Source organism: Danio rerio, chromosome 7 (assembly GCF_052040795.2).
Source record: "Danio rerio strain M-AB ecotype USA chromosome 7, GRCz13ab, whole genome shotgun sequence".
Classification (NCBI taxonomy): Eukaryota; Metazoa; Chordata; class Actinopteri; order Cypriniformes; family Danionidae; genus Danio; species Danio rerio.
The window spans coordinates 32944780-32963436 of NC_141027.1; the positions used below are offsets into that span (position 1 = coordinate 32944780).

General features: G+C 36.4%; 1 protein-coding gene across 4 annotated transcripts in view; it reads right to left on the reverse strand.

Annotated features, from left to right (window-relative positions):
- The window catches only part of ano5b (anoctamin 5b), a 61604-nt gene that overhangs the window by 18781 nt on the left and 24166 nt on the right, over nt 1–18657 (reverse strand). For 3 of the 4 annotated variants that reach the window (NM_001079983.2, XM_087259559.1, XM_087259560.1), the window contains 8 exons: nt 13218–13325; nt 10728–10796; nt 10035–10439; nt 7473–7588; nt 7165–7299; nt 5033–5138; nt 4887–4947; nt 1988–2139 (listed from right to left, as the gene is read on the reverse strand). In NM_001079983.2, coding sequence (NP_001073452.2) covers nt 1988–2139; nt 4887–4947; nt 5033–5138; nt 7165–7299; nt 7473–7588; nt 10035–10439; nt 10728–10796; nt 13218–13325 — 1152 coding nt within the window. Of the gene's footprint in view, nt 1–1987; nt 2140–4886; nt 4948–5032; nt 5139–7164; nt 7300–7472; nt 7589–10034; nt 10440–10727; nt 10797–13217; nt 13326–16982; nt 17094–18657 lie in introns of those variants that run through there. The other variant, XM_087259561.1, reaches the window with a different exon arrangement.

Genomic DNA, 18657 nt, shown 5'->3' on the forward strand with positions numbered 1-18657 from the left:
CAATGCAAATGACATACTGTGTATCAGGCCGATTTTCAGTCACAAATCATCATGTGATTACAGCTCTGTAAAACTGTGTTATCTGCACATGTCTTAAATCTGAAAAAGCTATATGCTTAAAATCAGTGCAGAAAGCAGTACTTTGAAGCAGTGGTTACCAAAATGGGGGTCGCTTGGAAATTTCCAAATATAAAATTTACTTTATTAAACTATTAGAATTTTATACATAACCTACAGAAGAATAAAAATTTTAAAAAGTAGTTCATACTTAAATTAAAAAAACAAAATGTGTCCTGCACTTCACTCTTTTTGGTCTCAGCTGCCTCATGACACTTTATTTTTGTTAGGAAAAGATGTAGAACTGACTGCAGTATGCTTTTGTCCTGAACAATTTTTCTAACTTCACTCTCAATGCAACAAAAGAACTTACTCTAAGCTGCATTCACAGCTGCTAAGAAAATGGACTGCCGCTGGATCCCTCCTCATATTATGAGTCGACGTCAATGGGGCCTATCTTTGCTGGACATTAATTGTATGGAACTTTCAACAGCACGCATACATGGATCTCAGTCAAATAAGGTTTAGTCCTGGATTTTAGCTTCTGATATCGTCAAATCCTTTGTTTCTTCCTTCTAATGTACAGCTTTTCTGTTTATATGCATGTTGCATATCTCATGATGTAATAGTTGTTTATTTGTACTTACCTAACTTCTACTCTGTATTTGGCTCAACAGTAGTCTTTTTATTTTATTTATTTAAAAATTTTTTTATAAACACAGCAATCTTTTAACTTCTGTTATCATAGAATAAGTCTATATGGGTGGGGGGTGGGGATTCGGGGTTGTTTTACGATATAGTCATACGCTTTATGATTTCTATATTAAACAAAAACTGAAATAATAAAAACAATTGTTCACAAAAAAAAATTATAATAACAACCAGCAAATAAAAAGCCATCCGCCTTTCCAGTTTTTTGCGACCCCATAGGGTGATTACGCTTGAAAAAAGACACAGCAGATTGACACCAGGTTAAACATTCTGAGACATTTACGGCACTCACGTACATAAAAATACAGGCCACAACTGAACATGGAGGATGGTCTTCAAGTGGCGTTCTTCAAAATTGAATTATGAATAAACTTGGGCCTATAGGTGTGTGTTGTGTGCAAAGTTTGTATACTTATAACCACTTTAAAGGGTATTGGCAGTCGCGAGTCACTGGCATCATTATTTTGGGAGCATCAGGCTGAAAAGTTTGGGAACCCCTGCTTTAAAGTATGTAGATCTTTAGCTTTTTTGACTATTGATTTGTTGGTTTTCATTCCATGTTGATTAATTATCAACTCCTAATATGGATATCTCAAATTCTCATTCAACCACAGTGTTTTTAATTAACTAAAGCATTCATTAATGTAATATTTATACTGCTAAAAACACACAAGGAAATAATGCATTTTAGAAAAGAATAATAATTTTTGACTAACATTAATTGCATGTTCCGAATTGTAAATTGTTGCCGTTAACTTGATTTTCTGCTTATGATGGTGTCTAAGTATATGTTGTTTGTTTTAGATGAGATTACCTATTTTAAGCAAATCTAAAAAAAAAAATAAAATAAAATAAATTACACAAAATAGTAAAACCCAGCAACTCATGACCTTCTGCTGTTCCTAAATGTAAAAATAATAATATTAGCATGAGGAAAAATCAGTTCCTATCTTTTTATATTTAGATCCAGCTTGGCTCAATGTATGAAACATTTCACTTTCTTATAAAATTGTTAGACTTCACTGCTTTGGCTCTCATGTCATTTAAAAGTTAAAAAAATATACTGCTGCTGCCCAGATGGAAATTTATCACAATTTCTAATAAAAAAAATTAAAATAAATCAATAGTTTGAACGTCTGCGGCCTGGGATGGAGATATAAAGAACACCCCTGCTTTAAGATGTGTTTTTTGAAGACAATTATTGTTATTATTATTGTACCTGTGTGATGCGGTTGAGTCTGCGGCCTGTGCACTTCTGCTCATACTCTGGCCTGATCTGGAGCTGCTGCTGCTCCTCCTCAAAATCCACAAGGTCCCACTCATACTCCAGACGGGCCTGCCGTCGCTTCCAGAACTCCAGAAAGAGGGTCACTGTAAAGCAAACAGACACAGAAAGGCACATAAATAAATGAAAATGAATTTAGTAGTAAAACATATTGGTTTGTTTGATCAGGAGTAAAACAGAAAACAAGAAAAAAATTGTATCAAGGGAAGGGGAAGAAGGGAGGAATGTTTAAAAAATTCACCTTGTCTTACACAAAAGAACATCTAATATCCATAACAAGAGCTGATCTGAAACACGCTCCGCATTTTTCAAATAATAAACCAAATGGGAATTTTAAATGTGGCAATTGTCAACAATGCAATTTCACGTATAAAACGTCAATTTTTACACATATCGTGCATGACAGTTAATGCAATCTATATGTTGCAGTAACCATGTGGTTTATGGTACGTTGGCCTTTAAAAATTTGTATTTCTGAACATCATTGTGCTAAATTTTTCAGTTATGAGGCCCGCCGTCTCCACTCTACAATATATAGGAACTGAAGGCAAGTGTCCACGTCAGGGGTAACAGCAACAGTTGTAACAGCAATAAATTGAAGCCTTGCGTTGTCTCCAAGAGGTTTAAATGTGGAGTTTATCATTCATCCTTTTCTTTAACGTTTACTCAGTTGTTTGGGTATAGGATTTTTAGCTATAATTTGTTTCTTTTTTACATTATATTCTGTTATGTTTATTTTATATTTGGTATACATTATTAAGATTTTGACGACGCAGTGGCGCAGTGGGTAGCACGTTCGCCTCACAGCAAGAAGGTCGCTGGGTTGCTGGTTCGAGCCTCGGCTCAGTTGGCGTTTCTGTGTGAAGTTTGCATGTTCTCCCTGTGTTCACGTTGGTTTCCTCTGGGCGCTCCGGTTTCCCCCACAGTCCAAAGACATGCGGTACAGTTGAATTGGGTAGGCTAAATTGTCCATAATGTATGAGTGTGTGTCTGTGAATGAGTGTGTGTGGATGTTTCCCAGAGATGGGTTGCGTCTGGAAGGGCATCTGCTGCGTAAAAACTTGCTGGATAAGTTGGCGGTTTATTCCGCTGTGGCGACCCCGGATTAATAAAGGGACTAAGCCGACAAGAGAATGATTTAAGATTTGTTTTTGTATTTTCATTTTGTATAAGTTCAAAATGATGTATTTTTCTATTTTTATAATGTGCATTATTTCTTTTCTCTTGTTAAATTATATATGAGATCATGTGATCCGAAAGTGTCTAAAAAGAGCAACATGCTGTGATGAACACTGTCTGATGAAGAGCCAGTGTGCTCAAAACATTACACGCTTTGTGTCAGCCTTTTTAACTAAATAAATTGGTATGTTTTGCAGCTTTGGTGTAGCCGCCTTTTTGTTTATAAGAAAAAAAAAGAAACAATGGGTTTTATGTAATGTTTATTTTATTTTTTAGGCAGGACTTCCAAAAAAGCTACATCCAAAACACATCTTTGTGATAAATGAACTCACTGCATGCCAGCATGTGCCGTTTAGGCCAGACTTGCTGGTGCATTGAGCATTTTCCATTCATTTTCCTTGAATAATATACAACAAATGTATGATTTACAGTAAATTGAATCCATTATTAAATGTAAGATGATGTAAAATTCTTAATTGTGTGGGGTAACATGTGTTCCTGCTACTAATCATTGCTTAAATTATTGTTCAAACATTTTTATTTAGCTCAAAATGCTAACCTCAAATCAGATACCACATGGGATGTATAAAACAGAATTGCATGGATTTATCATATTATTGGTTTTTAAAAGTGAACAAACAATTCAAATGAAATTTCACAGTAACAGACTACAGCTATTTGTGTAAACATTGTCCAAATTAATGAGGAAAAATATGACATGCCTCAGTGTCTTCAAGATGAAGTTATATCACAACAAGCTTTTTCTATCAGTGCTATCAAACTCCCTTTTTAATACTGCAATTACAAACAATACAGATTAAAAAAAAGACTTAATTATTCCATGATAATCAAAGCTGAATGTATGTTTCGGGAGGTGGAGATGGTCAAAAATAGGTATAGTTATATCAACCTAATATTTAAGACAATATTTAAGACAAAATGTTTAATACAAAAATAATAGAAGCTTTATCTTGGTTTTTATTAGGTGAGAACTTGAGGCAAAATTGCTGTACGAAAATGCATAACTAATGCTGTATTCACTGGAATGAGCAATGCTGCAGCTAGTAAGTGAAAAAATAAGTGTGTTTAAGCATTATCTCCTTTGAAGGCCACATCCTATCATGGTGTTGTTTTGTTTAAATGTTTTTGGTCTGCTTTGCGTGAACAAACCCTAAATATTAGTTCTATTCAAATCCAACCAGGTTTATCTCTTCAGTCACACTCTGTTTTTCTTTCATTAACATTACAGTACTCAAGTCCAAAGATTCAGCAGCAACATAAACAGTTTTAATTAATGAGGACACTGGATAAAAGAATATCCACAGTGCTGATTAATCAAATCCCTGCATAAGCAGAGCTCATTTTGAGCCATGTGAGAAATTAATTCAGTGTTCAGTAATGGATAATCAGTGAGCATCATTAGTCATTACAGATTTCATTTTCAAAAAGCATACACAAATTATGCTCCTCTATTGTAGATTTATATAGTGAACAAATCCTGTGGCCAATTATTTGACATTAAGAATACGCTAAAATGCTTCATGCATGGCTATTATGATCTCATTCTCATTAGATTCTGAGTGGGGCTACTACAAATGTCCAGCCATGCACTAGATGGCGCTACTAAGCTAGAAAAAAAAGGCAGTATACTCACCCCAAATGCCCATGAACATGGCAAAAAACACAGTTCCTTCATTATCAAAGAGATGGGATTGCTAAGAAAAAAAAGGGATCAGAAATTAGGAAACTGTATACGATTAATAAATAGTTATTTACAATTTAAACAGTGCTTGTTTTCACCCAGGAGGACAGACATGTTGAGTTGAGTTTCCAGTAGCTGCACTTTTTGTCACAGAGCGGACACATGACAATCATGCCTCCTATTTTTGGGTCACAGATTTCCTTACTGAAAACACAAAGAGAAAAAGTGACAGGGGAGAAATGTTGCAGAAGGGAATATCAACAGATCTTCATTATGCATGCTGGGGAAAAAAAACAGTGCAAAGACACCATGGAGAATTTGGAACAAATCAACTACTGTTAAGCATGATCCAAAACAATCATTAGTGAGAGCTATAGGGAAAAACCAACAAAAATATCAAGAGGCCTCTAGAGTTCATGCCTTCACTTTTAAATTAAGTTATGAGACAATGATCGCTGCTGCATATTATTTCTACAACATTTCTTTAACATTCAATATAGGACATTCTACCAGAAATGTACACGATCTGTCCCTGAAATACATAAATGCAATGAATAAAAAGTATTTCATGCCAAAAATTTCTAAAATGGACTGATTGTTGATTTCTGGGAGTTGTTCTGTAAAGCAATACGGCATTCATTTGGTTCTCAGATGATGTTCAAATGTACAAACCAAAACTAATTACAGCTTTAATAGTTTTGTTATGCTAAAAACTGTTAAGGAAAAAACTTTTAGCAAGTTTACGTTGTTATCGTTATTTAAAAACATCAGATTATAAATAAATTCTACAAAAAAATACAAAAAAAAATTACAATTGCCCTCCTGTTTCTGTCATTGCACGTTTAAGTCTATGACTCGTAAGTGACATCATTTGACGGAGGAGAAGCTTACACTGATCAAGGACTGTTCTATTACTGAATTGTATGATTTTATGCTTGTTTTTGTATAATTGTTTTTAAGGATGACAAGCTTAAGTCAGGCCCTGTCACGTTTTTTATAAGTGAAAATAATTTATGTTTCTTGTAGAATGTCCCATATATTGTTTTAAACTTCTAAAAGTGTAGTAAAATAACGTCGACACAAATATGTTTGTAACATTTTTACCCAAGAGCTTTTCACATCTTCGAATCCAGATTTGCCACTCCTCTTGTTTTAAAAGAGGAGTGTTGATTGGTGTTGATTGTCCTGTCTCTACAGATTTGGTAGGTGTGTGATCAATGTTCTTTGTTGATGTTTATTTAGATGGCAAAGCCAGTTTTTATCGTCATCAGTACTCTTTCAGTTTTTAAAGACATACCTTACTCATAATGATTTAGTTACCAAGTTAACAGTACGTTGATATCACTTCAATATTATGGGCTAAAAGATCAGCTGTAAATGCTGCTCTCCAAATATAAACACCTTAATCAAACAATTGCCTCTTGTAGGATTTTCACCGCATTTTGTGACAGGATAGTCTAAACACACGCGGCTTTCTATTTCTACCGAGTGCATCTAAGTTACAGAGAAATGCAGAGGGTTTTTTCTCCCATTTGCCGTGTAGTATTAAACATTCCATTAAAACTACACTCTTCCAGCAGTTCCTCGCATCCAAAATCTCATTTGTCACTGGGGCATGCATGAAATGTTCCTGAAGGAAAGGGAAAGTGCCAAACTGCTATTAAAGTTGACAATTTAATAAATTGGTAAATAATTTGATTACTGATGTCCTTGTAAACAGTCTTTTTCCCCTGCATCAGTGTGTTTCATGGCCCTTTAATATCCAATAATACTTTCCAGTATTATTAATACCATCTATGCAATCTATTAATTTTGTTAATACATACAAATTATATAAGCAAAAGGGTAAAAAAAACACATTTTCGACACAATATCGCCTAGCAGTAGCACATGTAATGTAAAAATCAAGGGACCAAAAACTGAAACTTGCAGTACCCCAGAGTGTACTCTTGACTGCTATCATGCCTTTTCATTTTCTGAGACAATTTGCCAACATTTCGATAGGTATGACTTGTACCAAACAATGCAGTTCCAGTGATAGCACCATCATTTTCATACTTTTTCACATGTATTCGGGCACACTGTCAACTAAATATATTGTTTGTTCGAGTATGCATATAAAAAAAATTTACAAATGGAATTGGGCAATTAAATATGCATGTAACTAAACAGTATAATGGTGGCTCAGGTAAAGATGTGCGTTCATTTGACGCATATCAGTGCCACTAACCTTGTGATGTTGTCTTCGTAACTGAGGACACCATAAACAAAACAGATGACACCCATGACTGCAGCATAAAACAGCATCTCTGTGTAAAAGCCCAGCCAGGCGAAGTAGATACCGATCTTCTCACCGTAGTACTTCCTATGATGAAATGCAAACAGGAAAAGAAACATCATGGTTCTGCACCAGAAAAGTGAGCTTAATGGCTTTGCTTCTAGTAAAATGCAATCTTGCAATGCACAATGTAATAATGCATCTGCTTCTGGCCTGTCAGGTGGTCATGCACACATTCAGACAGTCTGAAGTGCCCTTACTTGATCAGATTGAGTGGCTGCTCTTTGTAGAAGCAGAGGAATCGAGCCCAATAGCGATACAGATGATACCTTTCACTCTCACACTGCATGTCCTGAGCCTTCTTCCAATACCGACACTGAAGAACAAAACAGCACTCAGATGAGGACCAAAGATATTCTTAGTAGATACAGATACAGCTTAGCAGTGTTAGATAAGAGTTTAATAAGTGTAAGTAGTGTGTTACTTTATTTTAAAAGGGCCTTTTATTTAGGTTTTTACAAGCATCAAGACAAAATACTTTGTTCAGGAATGTATTATCCTTCTAAACCCCTCCTTTTTTAAAACTGTTCTTTTGTTTTAGAAGCCAGTAGATGACCAATGTTAGGCAACGAAGAGAATTGACTGGCAAGTCTTTACATAATTTAGTTAAAGAACTGAAACTGCTGACAAGCAAAAACTCATTTCAGCATTTCAAAATTGATTGCTTCCTTTTGAAGGCAAAACCTCAGTGTGACGTGCACTATGATCTTTAAAGTACAAATGAAATTAAAATTAACTATGATTTTGTCAGCTCACATTGCTAGTTTTATAGCAAACGATTCATCAGTGCATGTAATGAAGAAACGGTTTGCCCTTCTAATCTTTTATTGAATTCTTTTTTTTTGTTAAATTGTCAGATTACTTTTGTCTTAGGTATTGGGCATGGCTAACAAACTTAACCACGCCCCTTCAACTGTTAGTTTTGACAACAAACAGCAATGGTGAGGAAGAGGAGGTGTTTGTTAGGTTGTAACAACTCTTCTTAAACCCTACATAGTAGAAAAACAAGCCACGCCCACTGTTTTCTAATTTACTATTGATTTCTCTAGGAACTGCATCACAATACAAACAAAATAGTCACAGCTTCCAGTTCATGTGGATTTTAAAACTTTGCAGACCTTTTGCATTCACATAGAGCTACATTACACTAAGCATATTACTAAGGGTATTCGAATATCGAGCGAATATCGAGTTATGACTATGGATTTTAGATGTTTTTTTTTCAAAGCAAGACAGTAAAACATGAATGCGGTTGTGAATACATTTAATTATTATATTTTATGATTTATTATATATTGTTGTAAAAATTCGTAATAATGACAAAAATACTAATTTGTAGATCTCCTTCCTTCTGAGCACAGTGATTCTGCCGTTGTATTCTGGTGTATTCTGGGAAATTTTCTTACCCCTTGATTTCGACTGTGGTCCTGAAAAATGTTCATTCGAAGGGGTAATTACCACTTCCCCTTAGCCCTATGCCTTCAAGCTAAAGAGAATTGGGATACCCCTACCCCTTGGTGTGCACGCGCAAAACAATCGGTAAGGGAAAGGTCTAAGGACTAGAATTGGTATTGGGCCTTAGTATGACTTTTCTGTGGTTTTGAATAATAGTTATGCAAATAAGCATAAATCCCCATGTCCGTTTTAAAGGTGCCCTATAATGAAAATCTGGGTATACCAAGGCATAGTAGAATAATAAAATATCAGTATGGATATGGGCATACTGTGAGCCTCAGACACCACAAAGTTTAAACAGTTTAGACAAAACAAACTGTGACGAGACTCACTGGCTATGCCCCCCGCATTTGCATGTATGCCTAATTTGGGTCGTTTATCAGGACCTGACGAGCAGCCATGTCATCAAGTTCTGCGATCATAAAAAAAGATCTGAGATCATTAATATGCACATCTCATGCTGCGCTTGATACGCATACAAATGTCGCAGGTGATAAAGTATTAAGCGCTTTCCCAAAGTAAAATGTGTCTGGAACAGGTCCAAGCAAAATGCCAGCAGGTGTCTGTAGCTCCACTCACTCTCTGCCTCTTTGCGCTTGTTTGGTATCCCGCCGTGAGTGTGATGACGCGCAAACAAAATGGCGATGGTTGGCCGCGCCTACTTGTGGCTTCTTTTGCGCTCTTCAGAAACCTATGGGTGACGTCACGGATACTACGTCCATATACTTTACAGTCTATGGTCACGAAGCATGTTATAATGTAAACTGCTAACCAACCTTTTACGTTCATTACGTTTATATGATTTGCTAATTAATAGCCTCATGTGAAACTGAATCTGCATCTCATTTCAGAGTCTGCTACTGTCTACTGGAGGTTGCGTTTCGGTCATGAGCGCATGCTTTCAGCGCCTTTCTAAATGAATGAATGAAATATGTGGTTTTCTACCAAGGCAACCTGGGGTGCTGAAATATAATTGGCTAAACTGACAGTGGGCGGGTTAAAATAACCAAAGCAAAGACAGCGTTCCGGCACGGAAAACACATTTTCAAAGCAGAATAGCTGACTTCAGCATTGTTTTTCAGATAAACAAGTATGTTCACTTGGCATGTTTCTTAAACATCTGCAAACATATTATAGTATGTTTATGCTTCAGAAGAGTCAAAAACTTACATTCAGCATCTTTAATAAAAGACACATCTGCCCTAGACAACGTTCAAATGAATAGAACTGTACTGTCACATTAAAATTAAAACGAGAGCTTACAATCAAAGCACGACAACAAAGCGTATAATAAATCTCACACTCACATCATGAAGCGGATAAGCAGAGGTGTATGTGCCGTTATTCAACAGCCGATTAATCCCAGTCTTATCCTTCTCTTTTCGGTCTTCTTTGTAGTATGGGCAGCGAGTCAGGATGTAGTACACAATCCTGTTGCGTGTGGAAGGTGGGAAAAAGGTGTCTTTATCATCAATGAGGAAGAAGTCCACCTTGCTCTTGTCAAAGGGTGCAGTGAAGTAGTCCGGCTCGGGCCTCATGATGTTTTCTGGCAGCCGGAAAGGGTGACTGAGCCACTCCAGAGGAACCTCTCGAGCTTTGGGGATGTCGCTCACTTTAAAGGGCACTTTAATCTTTAGTACATCAGCGTAAGTGGCCAACACCTCCCATGGAGCGTGAATCTTCAGATAATGTGTCTTACGATCATCTGACTCCTGTAGGAGGAGACATTTATGAGTGAAGTGATGTGTTGTGTGTTTATTAAAATGTTTAACAGGATTATTTATGCATCAAAACTTAAATACTTCACTTTTACATCGATAGATAGATAGATAGATAGATAGATAGATAGATAGATAGATAGATAGATAGATAGATAGATAGATAGATAGATAGATAGATAGATAGATAGATAGATAGATAGATAGATAGATAGATAGATAGATAGATAGATAGATAGATAGATAGATAGATAGATAGAACAAAATAGCTCAAAACTTCACCGATTTATCTTCAGTCTCCAGCTCGAGACCAGCTTTCTCTAGGTTGGCTTCAAACTCTCTTCTCCTCTCCTGGAGAGACACACACACACACACACACAAATACACAATATTTACAGATGTCTATTTATCATTAGTCATGCCAACAATTCATTCAGATTTCAAGGAACCATGTGATATTTAAGCTTCTGAAAACCGTACACAACCTTTACACTACGTCTTTAGAGAAAACACATATTTCCCAAAAGCCCTGGTGACCTATGGCTACAACAGCTCATCTTATGGCATAAACAGGCGACTCGAGGGACATGACCTTCATTAAACCGAGACCCTGACCACACATAAACATCTGCAAACTGAAGCACAACCAAGATCAAACAACTCCACCAGCAAACCCTTCGGTTTCCTCAACCACTCAACTGAATGAAGGGTCTGAAGAGAGAGAAGTGTTTGACCCCTGCTCTCCTTTTATGCAATTGCTGTTCAGTATTTAGTTTATTGTGCAACAGCTTCAATCTGACTCACTGTTTCTCACTGTGCCTTATGACCCAGCAGAAACCACCAAACGCCGACGCTCAGGTCCCCATCAGACTATTTTTGCACACAATGAGCAATATTAAACATCAGTCATTGTTTGATGGCTTAACAAGGCCAAGCGTAGAGCATTTGGAAGAGAACGAGTACTAATTAGAATTCCTCAGTTTTAACAGTAATTACACATGAAGGAGCAGAAACAGAACAAGTGCATGCGCATGATGGGATCAAACCATTAATGAGATGAGCAAAAAAAATAAATAAAAATTCTATGCATGAATGGGCATTTGTGTTAATGTGTGTGACAATAATTAGGGAAAATGTATAAATGCACTGCCTGTATTTGTCTCATTGAGTTTTGAAAAACTTTTAACAATAAAGTGAGCACTTACACTTTATGAGTTTAAATTCATAATAATAAAATAAGATGCATAATGTGAGTGAAACTATAAATCAAGTCATTTATTTTATGTTTATTTCTATATTACAATTTTCAGTGTAGTTTATGTCAAAGAAACAACATGTCAAGAGAATAAAATTCATTAATATGTCAATGACTGTCACTGGCTCTAAAGTAAATTAAAATATCAAGTATTCATTCATTTTCTTTCAGCTTAGTCCCTTCTTTATCAGGGGTCACCACAGTGGAATGAACCATTAACAATTCCAGGATATGTTTTACACAGCAGATGCCCTGCCAGCCGCAACCCAGCATTGGGAAACACCCATACACACTCATATTTACTCATACACAATGGCCAATTTAGTTCATGCAATTTACTTATAGCACATGTCTATGCAGTTTTTACTGTGGGGGAAACCGGAGCCCTGGGGGAGAATATGCAAACTCCACACAGAAATGAAAACTTGCCGGATTGGGACTCTAACCAGCGACCTTCTTGCTGTGAGGCTACAGTGCTAACCACTGAGCCACAATGCCACCCCAAATATCAATTAATTAAAAGTAATAGGTAGAATGAATGCATATGACTACATATTTGGCAATATAACTGACAATGCAGTGCATTTATTAAATAAATAAATAATGTATATATTTATACAACAGTTCTGTCTGGTTCTTGAATCTGATTGGCTGATAGCCGTGCGATACTGTGCAAATAACAGCATTCATCAAGCTTTTTCACCCCAAATACAGCAACATGCAGAGGACACTCTACACTTTGACAAATATTGCTACTGTTGGACAACAATGTAGTTGAGGTTTTTGTGAGAAAGTAGTTGTTAAGATTGCAACTATGCAGTTTATTTATAAGGATAGTGCCTATTTTAAATATGTATAATTTTTGAAAAAAATTAGTGATTAGCATGTGATAGAGCAGAACAAAAACGGTTGACGGTAATTTCTACAGCTGATCAAATCATTAAAAAATAGGTGAGTGACTTTCTACTGTAAGTCAATCTCTCTCTAGGGCTGTACTTATACCAAATAATTGTAGTGTATTGAGTGCGAAATGGCCTTATTCAGCCTTATAATCTTAAAAGGTCAACAAAAATCACCTGTTTTGCCATTACTTTAGACAATACTAGCTCTAAAGTGATGTTGGTGATGTAGCAACGGTTTCTGCTGTTCTGTCATCAGTTGCAGATGTGAATAAATGGCGGAAGAAAGTAGTTCCTCATAAAAAAGAGATTTTAGACTCTCCGTGTTTGATTTTCTTTTTTATACACACGATTATGCCGTCAAACTGTGGTAAAAATGCAATATCACACTCATAGCAGTGCGATATGTCTTTATATCGGCACTGGCGGGATTCGTGCATTGGCTTTTAAAACTTGAACATCATAGATGAGGTGCATTTAAGTCTCCGCACAGCATTTTCATCGAATTTCTCTAAATAAATTAACAATAAATATTAAATTAAAAGAACGAGTACCATGTCTGTAACACAGGTATTAGAAAGATGACTGTAAATGCTGAGTGGTATAATTGTGGCATACCGCTTTTTTGTCTCCCTCTTTGTCATCGACGTAGGACAGGACGAAGTCAATGCGCCGTACGCCATCCTTGAAGAACACAGAGTCTCTGTTCTGATCAAACTTGTCTATCTACAGACGAAACAAAGATTGAAATCAACAATAGCAACAACACACATCTGTTAAGAAACATGCATGTGATTTTTATCAATGTGATGGTGTCTTATATTTGACATTTTACAAAACCTATACAGACCCATTGCATCAGTGTGAAGAGATCAAGTGGAGGTGAAGCTCATAAAATATAAAGCACTGTAGTGCTCAGGATAAAGAGAGCAGGACAAGGAATTTACAGCCGAGTAAAACATCATCCCACTAACACAAGCAGAAATAGCATCATGACAGCATGAGAGCTGCAGTGAAAACCACAGGTACAGTACAGAGAGAGTCATTTGAGATGAACAAACACACATGGGTTTCTGTATATTATTGCTCGGTGTGACAACCCCAGGATTCCACTTTGATTGTGCCAGATCCTAACTGCTTTCTCACCAATTGGTTTAAATCATATAAATAAGAGTAATTTGCTAGCTACTGGAGGATGGTGTGGCTACTTGGCCGTCCTTGTGTCAAGACTATCTCTTTATTTCTGCAACCTTATGATTTCGTTTGGCATTATTTATGTGTAGTTAAAGGTAGTTATCTTTAGGCCCACACAGAATCTGCGCGCGCAGAATTCCGCAGAATTTAGCAGATTCTTAGCCCATTATTAATTCTGTTTATTTACTTGAGTAAATGTGTAAATCTGAATTTATTCAGTTTTTATTCAGTAATTTATTACTTTTTATTTAATATATTAAAGTTTTAGTTATGATACTCCGCAGAAATCCGCAGATTTTTACCAAAATTCTCAGCAGAAATAGCAAAAAACATCCACAGATTCCGTCTGGCCCTGGTTTATCTTCTTTATTTATTCCTAAACATTTGTTTGTTCCTTGGTTTGTTGTTCTATTTGTTTTATGTATAATAAATAAGTTGCATATATATCCTTTTGTTGTCTGAGCTCTTATGTTGTGACAAAAACAAGGTGGTCGTAACACTCGGTTTGAGAGCTGAGACACCATGGCTTTTTGACAAAAATTAATGTGGATCATCAGGTTTCTCACCCTTCCGCATCATTCATTCATTCCTTTTCCTTCGGCCTAGTCCCTTTATTAATTAGGTGTCACCACAGTGGAAAGAACTGCAGCATATGTCCAACCAAAGCATATCCAACTTATCTAGCATATGTTTTACACAGCGGAAGTCCGTCCACCTGCAACCCAGTACTGGGATACACCCATACTTACGGCCAATTTAGCTTTTTCAATTCACCTAGAGCGCATGTTTTTGAACTGTGGAGGAAACCAGAACACCCAGAGAAAACCCATGTGAACACCTTGAAAACATGCAAACTTCAACACAGAATAGCCAATTGACCCAGCCAGCAGTTGAACCAGCATCCTTCTTGCTGTGAGGCAACAGTGCTAACCACTGAGCCATTGTGTCCTTCACCATCATGAGCATTAATAGTTTTCTATTCAAAAGGCAACTACAAGTAATGAGTTAGTGTCTGCAGTGCTGAGAAAAAAACTTTAGTCAACAGGATGCTCGCAGTTGAATCAGTGTTATTGAGTCAGGGAATCATGAATTATTCATATTGATGGTCACTAGCTTTGCTTAATGAATAAGCACTAGAAATCCAGAGGCAGCCATTTTCACTATTGTTAAATTTTGTAATTTAGTATACCCAAACTTTGTCCAAATGTGTAATAGGGCTGCATGAAAAATCTGATATTGCAAATTTATTTATCTTTCTGTGATAAATAATGCAATTTAAATAGTTTCACAAGATAGTTTGAATTGCACTATTTGCCTTTTTTTTCTAAAGAGGTTAAAAATATTCAGGTACAGAAATCGAATAATCACAATGCAACAAAAATGCTTTGCTTTGTCTAGTTTCTAGTTCAAATATCTTAAAAATAAAAAAATTATGTTTTCCACTTAAAAAAAAAAAAAAACAATTAATCTGTCAGTGGAGTACGAAAAATAATCTTGTTTTTGCTTTGAAATGTAGATATTTGGACTAGAAACATGACAAAAAGAGAGCAAATTTTTAAAAATAAATCATATAAATTCAGTATATATACAGTAATTAAATGCAAATCTGTGGCTCCTGGTCAACTATAATTCAGGCTTAAAAATTACACATCTTGCGATGCTACTATTGCAAATGTGCACATTGCAATATTGATGCAGAAAAAATATATCATGCAGCTCTAAGGTGTATACATTTTATTCTAACATTAAAGCACAAATTTAATGTGCACATGGATATTTTTCTCAAATAAATCAACAATGAATTGATTCATCAAAACTTTTGGATTAAAACTTTTGACTTATGTGACTGTACTAAAACACTGGCTTTCAACTCCAGTCTTCTGACCGCTCACCTAGCACATTTCGTACAGCAGGGCTCTCCTAAGCTGTTTCTCAATATGCGATCTTCAGTAGTCTTGCGTCCTCGTGCAACGTCATCATCAGCTTCCATAAGTTCAGTTCCAAAACTCAAGAATGCAAGTACGGAGCACGCATGAAACTTCCCGGATGTGTTCTTGATATCGAGGACGCAACAATGAAGACTTGAGCACCGGAAGTCCCAGAAGTCATTGGGACTGGAGGTGGGAGGTGCAGCATTTTATTTAGATTTATTATTAAAGTTCAGAGATTTAACTTATTTACTGCAGGAGTTTCCCTAAATAAAACTAAACATCACCATGGACATTTTAATAAATGAATAAACACATTAAGGTATAAAATTGATTAAAATCTGTTTTATTTATGTTGTGCTGAGTATATTGATAATGTTTTTAATATATATTTTGAAAAGGGGAAAAACAATAAATCGTTGTATGAATGCTGTACTGTTTAAATAATTTACCATTTAAAATGAGTGAAGGTCACGTGTACATCAGGAAGAACGCAGCGTCTCATTTCTCAAAGGATGCGTTCTCTGCCCTAGCAGTCTCCCGAGTTCGTTCTTTGAGGACACATGGCAAGACCGGTCTACAGAAGAATGCAAGTCCGTTCTCTGCATTCTTGGAATTGAGAAACAGCCCTATTTTTTTCTTCTTCTCATGAGTTTTTTTTTGGCAGTTGGCATAAAACTTTTAGGTGCATCACTGTCACCTGCTGGTTAGGAGTGTGGGCCATGATCGCACTTTCTATCTCTCTCCTATTTTTCACACATGGATCAGTTTATGGATCTCTACTAACGAGCTGATGATCTGGATCAGGTGTGTTAAAAGATAAAAAGTGCTGGGCGGAGGGGACCCAGGACTAGAGATGGGAATCATTACTGTTTATACCCAATACAAACACCACCAAAAGAGCACAATTAAATCCAAAATACAATGCAGAGCTTGTATGCAAATTGTTCCTTTAAAATAAAAATATCATGCATGTAAAAGAAAAGATACTTAAACATTTACATACTAAATGTACTGCTTCTTAAAATAAATGACTTTGGATTAATTGTAATTAAATTTTACAAAAAAATAATTTTATATATTCATATTTTATACCCTGTACTTTCTACATAAATTCACAAATAAAATTTATTTAAAAAGTGCTAAATTGACACAACAAATGACATACATAAACTGTGACGGCCAAACATGACAAACAAACCATTCCTGTAAAACAATAACAATTGATACAACACAATTCAAACAGAATATGAAAGCTCACCGAATGATTCTTCATTTTGCATTTAACTAAGCACAAATGGAATCTTTCTTCTGTTCAAGCAACCGCTACTCTGCATTGAGTCTGTTCTTCCCTGCTAATTAGATCAACTTCACCTGGTGTTCTCTCACTGGTGACTTGTAGTGCACTTGAGCTAGTGTGCTCTAGTTAGAAAGGGCGGAGCAAAGGCAACCAACGGTTTGCCACAACACAAAGAAGGTATCATCCACAGCTCATTGGTGTCAAAGGGGAGCAGAAATCTAAATTGGACTACTGAGGATTGGAAGAAAGTGGCCTCTTCTGATGAATCAGTATTCCTGGAGTATCACATCAATGGCTGAGAACGGATTCCGTGAATACCAACAATACACTGAATTCACTGTTGGGCGACACATCATGCCTGCGACAGTTGCTTTATGCTGGGGTCTGCTTTTTTTTATTATTTTACTTTGTATCTAAAAATCGCCCCCAATACCCTCATTCACTATTCCTTACATTAGTCTAATAATATAAGGTGCTTACCAAATCACACATGCAATATTCTATGCCATTTTGTAGTATGAATAGTGCAAGTAGTGTGTTCACACTGAAGACTAATAAGACAAAATAAGAAAAATAAGTGTGAAGAAACATCTAAACACTCTTCCATTCAATTATTATGGCCATATTATTTTATACAAAATTACCCATACATTACCGCAGGGGTGTCCAAACTCGGTACTGGAAGGCTACTGTCCTGGAGTGTTTAGCTCCAACCCTAATCAAACACACCTGAACCAGATAATCAAGCTCGTACTAGATATACTAGAAACTTCCTGGCAGGTGTGTTGAAGCAAGTTGGAGCTAAACTCAGCAGGACACCGCCCCTCAAGACCGAGTTTGGACATCTCTGCGTTAACGTCATGCAAACTCCACACAGAAATCCCACCTGGCCCAGCCAGGACTCAAACCAGTGACCTTCTTGCTGTGAGGCGACAGTGCTAGGTTGGAATGTAACTGATTAGCTGATATGCAGCAACAGCTTTATAAGCAGGATTAATGTGGCAAATTTTGACGCTCTTGCCGCTGAAGCTGAAGACAGACAGCGCTGTCGCCAGGGTGGCCAGAGCAACCTTGAACACTCTCACTGCCTTCTGTGTGAACGCACAGTAATAATGTCAACAGCCACCGGGAAGAAGGAGGCAGAGAACCAATAATAATTTAAATAATTTAATAACAAATTCAACAAAACAAACTAAAAGCAACAGTCACAGGCCCGGTCCTCTCTCCTATAGCACTGGTGTCTTTCCTCCTTTAAGCTTCCAGAACTCCTCCGTATGATTTGAGGCAGGTGATGTGTCCAGGTGTTTCTGATTATCTCACTTCACAGCCCCACTTCACTCGCCACAGTTACTTTTATCATTACTTTAGAAACTTTGCTTTATTTAAATAATATTTTACTTTGAATTATACACAGATAGAACTCCACTTTAGATGCCATCTTGTGGTTAGGGCAAAGTCTCACAATGTAAAATGGGTATTCTCTAGCTGTTTACACTCGTTACACTCGTATACACTCGTTATTGTGGTTCATTGTAGGATTATTTGAGTGCGCTTCACTATGGTTTCAGATACCACTACAAATGGCTGCTTTCATTTTAAAGTCACTATTTAATCAAAATGTATATTTGTACATCTT